At 47.2% G+C, this 14509-nt stretch overlaps 1 protein-coding gene across 1 annotated transcript in view; it reads left to right on the top strand.

The window, feature by feature from the left end:
* The first annotated feature begins 4106 nt into the window (after positions 1-4106).
* LOC124775803 (uncharacterized sugar kinase YeiI-like) overlaps positions 4107-14509 on the top strand; it is a 281535-nt gene continuing 271132 nt past the window's right edge. The window contains exon 1 of the mRNA XM_047250634.1: positions 4107-4301. Coding sequence (XP_047106590.1) covers positions 4107-4301 — 195 coding nt within the window. The remainder of the gene's footprint in view (positions 4302-14509) is intronic.

The following is a 14509-nucleotide window of genomic DNA, read 5'->3' as shown; positions in this document are numbered from 1 at the left end:
AGGTGCCAATAAGTGCTGCTCAGCTATGTGATACACATTCGCTGCTCCCCTGATCATCCGAACAACCGCATCCTTTGTGCTGTTAGGAAGATCCACCTCCCACAACAATGGCCAAGGATTGCAGTTTCAATCGCAGTTTACATAGTGTGTCTCTGTTCTGAGCTCCAGTTTCCCCCAATGTCACCTCTTGTCATGGAGCAATCACATATACGCCGCTGGTGTTCACCCTGTGCTTGTACCTATCTCGACGTATCCTTTAGTCTGATAGATTCTGTTGACCCCATGGCTTTCGCCCTGTTTCTGGCTGTCACTGAAGCACCTCCCAGGTCGGAAGTGGTTTATGCTGACTGCTCTACTGTCGACAGACGAACTGGTTTTGCATACACAAATCCAAGGTACAGTGTACTATGCTCCCTACTGAACAGATGCAATGTATTCAGTGCAGAATTGGTGGCAATCGCTCGAGCCCTCAGTCACTTTCGTCCCTGAACTGGCGAGACGTTCTTAACCAGCAGGGATTTCCTGAGTGGTCGTCAGGCTATCAACTAATGTTAACCTCGATACTAATTGGTTCTGATCATCCAAAATGTCCATTCCGACTTCCATCAAGCTGGACGATTGGTCGTTTTGTATGGATGCGAGGTCACGTTGGGATCCCAGAGAAGGATCATGCTGACCAATTCACCAAGTTGGCTGCCAGGTTTCTGACTTTGGAGATGGGGGCACCGCAGCCGGATCCTTGGTCGCCTTTACACTCTGTTGTTGGAGACTTGGAATATGAATTGGTGTGCTCTGGTTTCTCCAAAAAACTGCTAACAATAAATGGGATCACGACCGTGTGGCAGGCTTCCTCTTCTATCAAGGAATCTACCATTCTGTTGGCTTTCGATTGGCCGCACTTGGCTGACCCATGGCTACATCCTACGACGTGAAGGTCTGCTCCACTGTCGTTGTGGTGCCTGCCTGATGGTGGCCCACATCTGTAAACTTGCTTACATGCTACCTCTGGTGCTAGCGAATGATGCCATAGCAGCTGACGTTTTACGCTTGAAGGCGATTTCTACTTCTCTCTGTGAGGTAGGGCACATTGGCCTCATCCGCATGAGGGAATGGAGGGGTGCCCCATTACCCTCTCCGATCCACGAGGCCTGTGGTCAGTGGTCTGGCTTAGCTGCTGCCATTCCCACGTTTTTAATTCTTGTTATTTTACATATGTCGCTGGTTTACTGTCTCTTAGTCGTTGTTTGTCTCGAGGTTTTTATCAACTTGCCCGTACTGCTAGTTTCCTTGTGGTAATGGGAGAGAGAAAAAAACGATCAAACGCATAGGGTGTGTCTCGCATTGCATAACGTGTTATTGGGGCGTTATAACATTACCTTTTTATTTATTTATGGAATCATTAAAATACGTAGAAAAAGTGTAAAGCAGAGACTAGTTTCTGCGTTCTAAGATGCTGTTTGCATGTCTTTATATTTTATCAGCAAGAAAAAAGGCTCTGTATTTGTGACACGACAAGATTTGCGTCACTTATGTATGTCTCCATTCGTTGGTACTATTTTGTAAGAGTCGCTCATGTAAAGGCATTTTTTGAATAATTACTTAATTGCATAGAGATGTTTTACTTGGTAGACATGTTTGAAACACAGATTTTTAAACATCCTCAACTAATCAAAACTGTAAGTTTTCACAGGAGGCCGATTTCAACAGGACTGAAATCGCAATAGTTTAATGACTAAACAATTTTAGCTTCATGTTGGCTCTTTCGTCGAACATCTTCCGCAGTGTGCGATTTGTATTTAAATTTCACGGGCAAAAAGACAATGAACAATGACGGAAGAAATTCAGAAAGGCGATGGGAGAAAGGAAAGTCATTTAACAGTCTAATAAATACAATGAGAATCAGTCCCCTCGCTGTTGGAATGGGCTTTCATGGCGTGGCAAAACATGTAAGCTAAATTTTCGAATTACTCGCATCTTTAAATGGCGCATAACTGGGGAATTTTTCCTCTGATGCAATTTTACACTGACTTGAAGACACATTTCAGCATGCAACTGCTTTCTGGATGGGTCCCCCCCCCCCCCCCACCCATCTTCACTCTTCCCCTCTCCACACTTCTACTTGGCGCTGTGAAGTAACGGGCGAGTTGTGGCGCCCTGGAAATATTCTGCCCTGCAGCAACCATGTGGTGTCGAACGTTAGCTGAGCATGAGGGGTAGCCACGGCGTGTGGTCCAGCTGCGTGGCTGGGAGTTCCATGGTGACGTTGTCGATGAAGGAGACACGCCGGGAATGCCAAAGATGGCGGACTTTGTGAAACCTTAATAAGACATTTCACAGTTCGTATAGAAATTAATAGTAGCCAGATGAATCATGATAGCTAAAAAAGAAACATGTACATTACCATTATTTGCACGACGATTCTGATAGTGTAATCAGATTTTAATATCTTTATTAGTTTAAAGTTTAGTGTCTGACTGTAAATTATACATGTAACACCCAGCAACGAATTTCCAAAACTCTAAACAGTTCATCAGAGTGCGTCGATCGACATGTCTTTAGAAAGCTATTAGTGTAAACCTAAATTGGTATAAATTACAGGCATGTTACTTGAATAATACATGAGTTATTGGAGATCAAAGTGGCCTATTACTATCGATCGCGTCAGGTCATAAGTACTTCACAGTTACACGAAAAAACAGTAGCTGCATGCTTATAAATATATTTATTCATCTGCGTCTTTGTTTATATCAGATATATACTATTCACGAAGAAATTGGTCAAATATTTACTGTGTTTTAGAAAGCACAGAGATATTAGGCTAATGGCCTACTTTTGCTTGCTATTCCTTTGATATGTTTTTATAATTTGTTTGTGTGTTTAATAACGTATGTTAGAGCGTGTTCATGGTCCAGCCGTAGGTATATTTATTTAATTTCAAGTTATTTAAATGTAAATCCAGTATTTCGAATTTTTTTCATTATGTTTGTGAATATGCGTTGGCCTAAGATATGGTGGGAGCGCTCTAGCCTGTGACAGCGCTCGTGGATGGGAGACTGGATGGAAGTGGGAGAAGAGCACGGGGGAGAACACGGGGGAGTCTGGAACAGTACGGCACGAGGGACGCACGGTCGCGAGAGAGACTTGGAGTGTGGAGCGGTTTGCGCGTGGCCGTGAGAGATACAGAGTGCGGACTTGTGAACTTGTGAGATTTCCGAGGTTTCTACGGTGAAGACGTAGTATGCGTTTAGAAGTGAATATCTCGTGAGCTATGTTGTAGTTCATAACTAATTACGTGCAGTAGGAATCTATTGTTTCCCTGTTATTCAACTTATTTTATTTAATTGCTCGGAGATCGACATCAGTAAGTGTTTTGCAGAAATATACCACATACTCAAAAGTACTTCTACTATCGTACTCATCATTTAAAGGCGTTAAGATAGTACCTGCAGATTTTATTTATTTCAAACTTTTATATATAAATTTCTATTTACATTCGAGATTGCCGAGTGATAGGAACCTTACAGCATTCGATTCATGTATATATTCACATTGTATACTGTAGACTCAGCAATATTTGGCTTGTAATGCGGCAACTACGTATCCCAGCCCCTAGACAACGAAACCAGCCAAAAGTTTGAATATTTCAACTTTGAGTCTGATGATACGTAGTTGAGAGCCACCACCTCAAACCATTTCATTTTATTATTATTTGAAAGCCCGCAGCGCCTATCTCCTGATTTTATTGATCTTCAGTTACACTCTAATTCATCAGGACTTGTCTACTGTGTCCTTCCTTTCTGAGGATTCTTCCCTGCTTGACGCATGTAGGATGAACGGACTGCTAATCTCATAGTTTGGTCCCTCTAATCCGATTAGTCCCTATTTGCTGTTGCCCATTGTGGTAGTAACCGTTGCACCAGATCCGCCAGCGTTTAACTCCTTGCAGCTGACCGGATCTAGGTTGGGCTGGCCATCTTGATACACCAGGACTCGGTACAAGTACCGTGGTATCAAACCCAAAATCTTATTTTTCTCCCAGGCTGGGAAAATCTGTGGCTGCGGCTGCCGATGAAACGCACGTGCTACGCGACGGCAGTGCAGCCTGGATGAAGAGTGGTCGGTGTGGTGTGTTGCAGGCGGACGGGCGCACGTTGCGCGGCCGCTGCACGCAGAGCGGCGGCGGAGTGGGCCGCAACCTGGCGGACGCGCTGGCCCGCACGGGCCCGCCGCCGCTGCTCGTCTCCGTCGTCGGCGACGACCAGTTCGGACGCTTCCTCCTCGCCGAAACTCTCTCCCATGTCGTGAGTACAACTGATACTTCTCCTCTGTTTTTAATGTCTGGCATTAGCTATATGTAACTCGACGCAGAAATCGTGGATGAAACCCTGTAACAGAGGAAGATTTACATATTCCAAGAATTCCGGAAAATGTTTGACACAGTGTCAGATTGCAAACTGACGCATATGATGAGTAGCGATATGAGACTGTTCGTTGATGAAGCCGTAGTGCACTGGAAAGTGTCGTCGTTGCGTGGCTCTAGGACGATACAGAATGACTTAGATACTATTTATTTCGTGTAATGAATGGCAGCTTGCTCTAAATGTAGGAAAATGAAAGTTAATGTAGATGAGTACGGAAAACAGTCGTGTAATGTTTGAATACAGCATTAATGGTGTGCTGCTTTACACAGTCACGTCAGTTAAATACGTAGGAGTAACGTTGCAAAGCGATAAGAAGTTGAACGAGCACCGAAGAACGGTAGTAGACAAGACGAATTGTCGACTTCGGTATGTTTGAACAATTCTAGGAAAGATGGAGGAGACCGCATATATATAACACGAGTGCGACCCATTCTTGAGTACTTCTCTAGTGTTTGTGGCCCGCATCAGATTAGATTAAACGAAGACATCGAAGCAGTTTCATGTCACAAGTAGGTTCGATCACCACGCGAGTGTTGGGGAGGTGCTTTGTGAACTCAGATGGGTATCGCTGGAGGGAAGACGACATTCATTTGGCCGAAACACTGCCTGGAAGCTTAAGTGTGGACTACACGGTAAACACACTGTTTCAAAACGACAGTGAAAAAGTTCGAGATACAAAAAGAAGACCTACTAAGGAATTAATTGAGGGCAATACCGCTTCTCCAGAAACTTCACCCAAAAACTTGATTACTCAGAACATACAGCTATACGCTGTTTTCGCTTTCAGCACCAACAATGAGAGCTTACTTTCCTAGAACACCTGACGTCGTCTGAGACCCCAGTGGAGTCACATAATAACTAGGTTGGCTTGATATATAAAGCGTGTTAAGGTCATACTTTGTCACCTGTCTCTTAGCGAATGGATCAGTCGTTATAAACCAGATGCCAAGTGTTCAATATTAGAACAAATCGAACACTTGCTCTGGTTTTGTTTATTCTCGTTTAGCGGTAGCTTCTATGACACTACGCATCTCTTCAAGCAATTACAGTGTTTCGTCGATTGCTGTAGACAAATCGAGGATCCTGGAAGGTAGTTGAAGTAAGTGACGTTTCCGAAAGTGTGGAGTTGAATGCTGCACATCATGCGTACAAGTATCCTTTCTTGAGACAATAAGGGAGGTAAGTTTTGAAGTCGAGCAGATGCAAAGATCTAGTGGGATATAAATTGAAACGCCAGAGAAACTGGTAGGCATGCGTATTCAAATACAGAGATATGTTAACAGGCAGAATACGGCGCTGCGGTCGGCAACTCTTATATAAGACAAGTGTCTGGCGCAGTTGTTAGATCGATTACTGCTGCTACGATGGCAGTTTATCAAGATTTAATTGAGTTTGAACGTGGTGTTATTGCCGGCTCATGAGCAGATGGGACACAGAATCTCCGAGGTAGCGACGAAGTGGGGATTTTCCCTTACGACCATTTAACGAGTGTACCGTGAATATCAGGAATCTGGAAAACATCAGATCTCCGACATCGCTGCGGCTGGAAAAATATTCTGCAAGAACGGGACCAACAACGACTGAAGAGAATTGTTCAACGTGATACAACTGCAATCCTTCGGCAAATTGCTACAGATTTCAATGCTGGGACATCAACAAATCTCAGCGTGCCAACCATTCGACGAAACGTCATCGATATGGGCTTTCGAAGCCGAAGGCCCACTCGTGTACCCTTGGTGACTGCACGACTCGAAGCTTTACGCCTCGCCTGGACTCATCAACATCGACATTGGACTGTTGATTACCGGAAACATGTTGCCTGGTCGGAAGAATCTCGTTTCAGGTTGTATCGAGCTGATAGACTTTACGGGTATGGAGACAGTCTCATAAATCCAAGGACCCTGCATGTCAGCAGGGGACTGTTCAAGCTGGTGAAGGCTCTATAATGATGTGGGGCCGTGTGCAGTTGGAGTGATATGGGACCCCTAATACGTCTAGTTGCGACTCTGACTCCCAAGAAAACAATATTATTGACTGTATGCGGGATGCCTTGCAGCGTGCTGTTCAGAAGAGATCTCCATCACCCTCGTACTCCTACTGATTTACGGACAGCCCTGCAGGATTCACGGTGTCAGTTCGTCCAGCATCAGTTCCCTTCAGACATTAATAGAGTCCATGCCACATCGTGTTGCGGCACATCTGCGTGCTCGCAGGGGCCATACATGATATGAGGCAGATGTATCAGTTTCTTTGGCTCTTCATTGTATAAGTACTTGGTCTAGTTTCAACTACAGAGTGTCCATAATTAAAGTTCCATCTTCAAAACACTGTGAAAGATAGCCACTGCTCAGAATGAATTTGAACAGCATAACATTGACGCAGGAGAAGTTTATGGAATAAAAAATAAAATAACGATAATTTGACCAATAGTTTGCAGTGTTACCGCCAGAATGTGAACACTAACAGACACTCGACACCCAGGTGTTCCTCAGTTTCCATTCCAGACGCCCAACATCCTGTCTCTGTGAAGGATGGCGAGATACTGGAGTAGCCAAGCACAAGTTCCGGACACTCAAGGCTATGAAAAAAAGGCATTGGTCTGATGTCTGCTAAAGGTCTGGAGAAAATAAGAAAATTCGAAAACACAGGTTGTTTTTAAGTGCAGTGAGGCACAGCGAGAAAAGCAGTTGATCTGATGCCTGTCGAAGACGTGGCCACAGCGTTACAGGGGGAGGGGGGGGGGGCGGGCGAGCGGTGTTGTGCAAACATGCAGTGCAAGGTAGTTCCCTGAACGTTGGACATGACTGTCAGCAAGATGCATAACATTCTACGAAACCTCCTACGCTGCTATTAGCACAAAATTGCCCATGTTCAGTAGTTACTCCCTGTTAACTTACCAGAAAGATAAACGTTCACTCTAACATGTCTTTCTGGCATGGAAGTGGACAGTGAATGACCATGGAAAATTCTGTGGCAGATGAAGCCCATTTCAGTCTCCTGGGACATGTCAGTATGCAGATATGCAGAATATGGACAATGGAAAATCCCCCCCCCCCCCCCAGGGGATCCACAACTCTTCTGTGGATACGTGCATAGCGAGCACGGGACCCCGAGCTAATGTGGCCCTCCTTCCTTTCCGGGCTGCATACCTTCCTTTTCTGCATCCTTCCCCATCTCTCATCTTGCCCCCCCCCCCCCTCCCAAACTCACCACCGCCTCTTTCCTTCCCTTTCTCCCCCTCTGGGAGTATGTTTTGTGCCTACGTCCTAAGACGGATGCTCGAAAGTGTAACGCTTTCTTGGCTTTCTCTGCTTGCAAGTCTTCATCCTTCCTTTGTCCTTCTCTTTTCCTTACCTCTTCTCTTTACCCTTTTCGCCGCTGTGGCGTTTGAGACCTCTCTTCTTTCCACTTTCTTTGTTTTCCTTTCTCTTTTTTCCTCCCTGTGCGTGTCTGAAGGCCGACCCACGCATTTCCATGCATAGCCGGTGACGGGGTAACGCGTAATTCCCCGCCCCGGGTAGACAGGTAAAACACGTACATACCCCCTGGTAACGACCAGGCCCAGGGAGGGGTGATTACCCGAGCTGATACCTTCCGAAAGTGCCGATTGGTCCCTCCGTCCGTTTCTCGGGAGGTGTGACCTGAGGTGTGAACAATCACCTAAGGCAGGAGTGCCCTCAGAGAGGGCCCCCCACAAGGAAGGAGCGCGCCATCAGAGACGCCGGTAATCATGGGGGATACTTTCGCAATGGTTTCCTCATCTTCTACTATGTCTGCTCACAAGCGTAAGTTCAATGAGTCTCAGCCACAGACAGTCCTTCCATCATTGCCACAGTTCCTTGTTGTTTCTCGGTCTGACGAAGGTCACGACTTTTCCACAGTCAACCCTTTCATTATTCAGAAAGGCGTCGACGCAATTGCAGGTCCTGTAAAGTCTTGTGTCAGATTACGGAATGGCACCTTGTTGTTAGAAACAGTCAGTGCCCTCCAGGCACAAAAATTGCTGCGTACTTCACTGCTCCACACCTTCCCAGTCCGGGTGGAAGCGCACCCCACTTTAAATTCCACACGTGGAGTCGTTTATACGCGCTCCCTTGATGGATTATCTGACGAGGAAATTCAACACTATCTGTCTGACCAGGGCGTAACGGCTGTCCCTAGTCATGAAAAGGGTTGACACAAACATCGTTCCAACCCGTACTGTCTTCTTGACATTTGACAGAGTTCAACTCCCATCGAAAATAAAAGCAGGCTATAAGATAATTTCCTTTCACCCCTACGTCCCAAACCCTACGCGTTGCTATCGGTGCCAGCGGTTCAATCATACCAGCCAGTCCTGTTCCAACCCGGCCAAATGTGTTACGTGCGGCAAGGATGCCCATGAGGGTCCTTGTCCACCTCCATCCCCTCGTTGCATCAATGTATGGGTGACCATGCTGCTTCCTCTCGAGATTGCCCCATTTTTAAAGACGAAAAGCTCATTCCGGAAATCAGAGTGAAGGAAAAGGTGTCGACCTTTGCTGCTCGAAAATTATTCGCCAGTCGAAAGCCCACTGTGCCTCAGACAGGAAAATACAGCACTGTCCTTGTCTCTCCTCGGCCAACAAAGGAGGCGGCCACGCAGACTTGTAAACTCACCTTTAGTGACACGGTCGTCAGATCGGCCAGCGCAAAGATCGCCCGTTCAACCCCCCCCCCCCCCCCCCCCACTTTCACCTGCTCACTCTATGGCTCACCCTTCTTCGGGTTCTGCTAATCTCGATCCCAAAAGTCAGACACCCGGACTTCCAGAAAAGAGCATACTCGTGAAGATTTTTTACGTACCCCAACTTCACAACCATCGGTTCCTCCTTCATCTAAACATCATGTTTCCAAGAAGGCTAATAAGAAACCCAGTTCCTCTCCTTCTCCGCCACGGCGTGTCTCATCTACAGCACCACCTGGTGGTAACCGCCCTCGGCCGTCTTCTGTGTCGCCGAGGCGCACTGCTGGCGGCCGATCAACCGGCCGATGGCTGGTGGCAGGAGCTGCTCCTGAACAACCTATGGATCAGGATCTTCTGCCTTCGGCTGAGTGCCATTCCACGCTGTCGGTCGCAAGCTCTGAGCAGTCGTTGAGTTGACGGCAACCTTGGTCACATTCTCCCATTTTCTGTCCACCCTATGTCCATTATCCATTGGAATATCCGCGGCATTCGAGCCAATCGGGATGAATTGACGATCCTCTTACGATCCTACTCGCCGGTCATCTTCTGTCTTCAGGAAACAAAGCTGCGTCCCCATGACCGCTTTGTTTTCCCCCATTTTCAGTCAGACCGACTTGATCTCCCCTCTGTTGAAGGCACTCCAGCACATGGAGGACTCATGATTCTTCTCCATGATACTCTCCATTATCACCCAGTCCCCTTAAACACTTCCTTCTAAGCAGTCGCTGTCCGTCTTTCCCTTCCTGGATACACGTTCTCTCTTTGTACTGTATACATTCTATCGTCCACACCAATGGCACGAGCTGATCTCCTTCATCTTCTTGGTCAGCTTCCACCCCCTATTTCCTGGTTGGGGACATCAATGCCCACCACCCGCTTTGGGGATCTCCACATCCTTGTCCGCGTGGCTCACTATTGCTAGACGTCTTCCACCAAGCGGATCTTGTTTGCCTCAACACTGGGGACCCTACATTTTTGTCTGCCTCCACGACAAATTTCTCTCATTTGGACCTTTCGGTGCTTCGAATGGTTCGCCCTTGCCGATACACACTCGACTGACCACTTTCCATGTGTCCTTCGATTGCAGCCACAACTGCCATATATGCGCCCGCGACACTGGAAGTTTGCCCAAGCCGATTGGACACTTTTTTCGTCTCTAACGACATTCGATGACCGTCACTTTCCCAGCGTCGACAATGAGGTCACTCATATTACAGACGTTATTCTTACAGCTGCGGAACCTCGCACCTCCGAATTGCCCCGGCGCCCCCCAGTTCCTTGGTGGAACGAGGCATGCCGTGACGCAATACGTGAGCGGCGACGTGCTCTCCGCGTTTTCAGACACAATCCTACATTGGCCAACTGTATCCGCTATAAGCAGCGCCGTGCGCGGTGCCGTCGCGTCATCCGCGATAGCAAGAAGGCAAGCTGGGACTTCTTTACTAGCTCATTTAACACCTTCATTCCCTCCTCGGAAGTTTGGAGCCGGATTCGACGGTTATCAGGCGCGCCTAGTTTCTCTCCGGTCTCTGGGCTCACTGTCGCGCATGAGACATTAGTGGACCCCGTTGCAATTTCTAACTCATTGGGTCAACACTTTGCTGAGATTTCGAGCTCTTCAAATTACCCGCCAGCGTTTCTCCCGAAGAAACGTGCAGCGGAAGTGCGATCTCTTGCTTTCTCCTCTCAAAATCGCGAAAGCTACAATACTGTTTTCTCCATGCGAGAACTCCAACATGCACTCTCTTCTTCTCGCTCCTCCGCCACAGGACCGGATGGTATCCACATCCAAATGTTGCTGCATTTATCATACCAAAGTCTGCATTACCTCCTTCGCCTTTATAATCGAATTTGGACCGACAGAACTTTTCCCAGACGATGGCGGGAAGCTATCGTCGTTCCTGTTCCGAAACCTGGAAAGGACAAACATCTCCCCTCTAGCTATCGGCCCATTTCTCTCACAAGTAGTGTATGTAAAGTTTTGGAGCGTATGGTGAATTGCCGTTTAGCTTGGTGGCTGGAGTCCCGCAGTCTTTTTAACACCTGCCCAATGCGGTTTCCGGAAGCATCGTTCTGCGGTTGACCATCTTGTTGCTCTCTCCTCTTACATCATGAACAATTTTCTCCGGAAACGCCAAACAGTAGCAATATTTTTTGATCTGGAGAGAGCATACGATACCTGTTGGAGGACAGGCATCCTCCGCACACTGTTCGCTTGGGGCTTTCGTGGTCGGTTGCCCCTTTTTCTTCGGGAATTTATGGAAGAGCGCACATTTAAAGCGCGGGTGAACACTACTCTCTCCCGTACTTTCCCCCAAGAAAACGGGGTACCCCAGGGCTCCGTGCTAAGTGTTGTACTGTTTGACATTGCCATAAATCCAGTTATGGATTGTCTCCTTCCTGATGTTTCGGGCTCACTCTTTGTGGACGATTTTGCCATCTACTACAGTTCTCAACGGACCAGCCTTCTTGAACGACGTCTTCAAGGCTGTCTCGATCGCCTCCACTCTTGGAGCATCGAAACAGGCTTCCGCTTTTCTCTCAGTAAGTCCGTTTGTGTTAGTTTTTAGCGTCGTACGGAATTTCTTCCACCTTCCTTATATCTAGGACCTGTCAGCCTTCTGTTTTCGGACGTCGCTAAATTCTTGGGTCTTATGTTTGACAGAAAACTGTGCTGGTCCTCCCACGTTTCCTATCTTTCGGCTCGCTGTCTGCGATCCCTCAACACCCTCCGTGTCCTGGATGGTACCTCCTGGGGAGCGGACCGAGTGGTCCTTCTCCGCCTCTATCGCGCCTTAGTGCGCTCGAAATTGGACTATGGAAGCATAGTTCTCTCCTCTGCTCGGCCGTCTATTCTTCGGCGTCTCGACTCTATCCACCACCGTGGATTACGTTTAGTGTCTGGAGCTTTTTACACCAGCCCTGTGGAAAGCCTTTATGCTGAGACTGCTGAACCTCCGCTGTCCAATCGGCGAGCTGTCCCTCTGAGTCGTCATGCTAGCCATCTGTCTTCCATGCCTGCAAATCCTGCTCATGACATTTTTTTCGACGCCTCCTTGGATTTAGGGTACGCAGGCCGCCCTTCCTCCCTACTACCACCGGGAGTCCGCTTCCGTCAACTGCTCCATTCTCTTTCCTTCCGCTTTCCTAAAACTTCCTTGACAATTTGGGGTACAGCACCGCCTTGGCTCCGTCCCCGGACCTGCCTGCTCCGTGATCTTTGTCAGTTTCCCAAGGATGGTACCCCTTCACTTGTTTATCGTCGGGCATTTGTAGCTCTATGTGCACAAATGAAGGAAGCCACATTTATTTACACTGATGGCTCAAAAACATCGTTTTGTGTAGGGAGTGCCTATATTGTTGGCGACACCCCAACTCGATTTCGGCTTCCCGACCAGTGTTCGGTTTATACTGCGGAGCTATACGCTGTTCTCCAGGCTGTCCAATACATCCGTCGCCATCAGGGGATACAGTATGTGATCTGTTCAGATTCTCTCAGCTCTCTCCTCAGTCCCCAAGCTCTCTACCCTGTCCACCCTCTGGTCCACCGGATTCAGAACTGCCTACGCTTGCTCCACTTGGGGGGCGTCTCGATGGCGTTCCTCTGAATCCCAGGACACGTTGGTATCTGTGGAAATGAGGCGGCCGATATAGCGGCCAAGGCTGCAGTCTCTCTTCTTCGGCCAGCTATTTGCACGATTCCCTTCGCCGATCTACGGAGTGTTTTATGTCGTCGTGTTGTTCTTTTTGGCACGCACATTGGTCGACACTTCCCCATAATAAATTGCGGGACGTGAAAGCTCTTCCCTGTGCTTGGACCTCTTCCTCCCGAACGCGTCGTCGGGAGGAGGTAATTTTAACTAGACTCCGGATAGAGCACTGTCTTTTTAGCCATCGACACCTTTTAAGCGGCGATCCTCCCCCACTCTGTCCCCACTGCTCTCAGCTGTGGACGGTAAGATACCTTTTACTTGAGTCCCATATTTTACTCTGTTACGCGCCCGTCTACAGCTGTCGCCTGAAATATCGTCCATTTTAGCAGATGACACGTGCTCAGCCGATCGCGTTCTCGAGTTTGTTAGTGCCAGTGAGATGACGTCAGTCATTTGAAGCTCTTTTTGGGGACAACCAACCCCTTTCTGTAGTGGTTTTCTAAGCTTTCCTTCAGCTTTTAGTTTCTCCAATTTTTTGAGTTTCGTTCCCATTGCTGCTGGTTTCCATTTTCGTTTTTTACCTTTTCCTAAGTCACAGTCCGGGCGCTTATGACCATAGCAGTTTTGCGCCCTAAAACCAAAACAAAACAAAAACAAAAAAATGGAAAATCCGCATGCATATCAACCATTATCACTTCATTCCGCAAAGATGACGGTGTGGTACAGATTGACGGAATCGTTTATCGTAGGGCCATTTTTTTTTTCTTCAAGGAAATGAGTCCTATGGGTCCTGTAACCAGCACCGTCGTTGGAAAAGGCTATGAGAGTCTTTTGCACACCATCATTATTTCAATCTCCAACAGCGTGGATATTGAACGGGATCATTTTTATGCAAGATGGCGCTCCTCCACAAATTGCAAAGCCAATTAGGCGGCTGCTGCAGAGGCATCTCGGAAATGTTAGAATTATCAGCCATCGTTTCCCTACAGCCCGGCGGTCCAGATCGTCTGATCTTAATCCGTACGACTTCAGGTTTCGGAGTTATCTGAAAGATGTGTTCAGTGCTCCAATTACGAACGAACTGATAGCACACATTGCGCAACGCTTTCTAAACGTGACCCCAGAGACACTCCGATCTGTTGTGGAATTTCCTGTTTCTTGATTTAACTTATGGCATAAAACAGTGAGCAGCATACTGAACATGTCTTACAGCAGTCTCACGACAATTAGAAACTGATGCCATTTTGCTTTTTATGCGATTTTTGACCTCAGGACAGTTTAAGACAGATTTATCCCATACGATGTGGTACGACCTTGCCTTGGTGGATGGGCTTGCCTAACTAACAGTGTCACAGTTATTGACTGCCGAGCTTGTGCAGTAACGTACATTGAACAGTACGGATGGTGTAATGTGCAGCTCAAACCATTGCCGTCCTATTGCGGTTCATCTGTCCTTTGTAGCAGATCCCATTTACGTTAAGACGCTTACATTGCCATCTATTGGTCAAATTTTCGTTTTTTTTTCCTGATGTTCGAATTTGATATCGTTCTAATCTCCTTCTACAGCGTTTTGAAATTGAAACTTGGATTATGTATATCCTGTGTATTACCTCTTGGCTAGGAAAGGAAACTGCATAGTCCAATTGTTCTTACTCTGGCAGTGCACTTTCATTCAGAGATGATAAATATAGATTCAGACACAGACTGTGAACTCAAAAATGTTTTTCGAT

Source organism: Schistocerca piceifrons, chromosome 2 (genome assembly GCF_021461385.2).
Source record: "Schistocerca piceifrons isolate TAMUIC-IGC-003096 chromosome 2, iqSchPice1.1, whole genome shotgun sequence".
NCBI classification, from domain to species: Eukaryota; Metazoa; Arthropoda; class Insecta; order Orthoptera; family Acrididae; genus Schistocerca; species Schistocerca piceifrons.
Note: the sequence above shows the minus strand (reverse complement) of the source record. Positions and strands in the feature narration are given on the sequence as shown.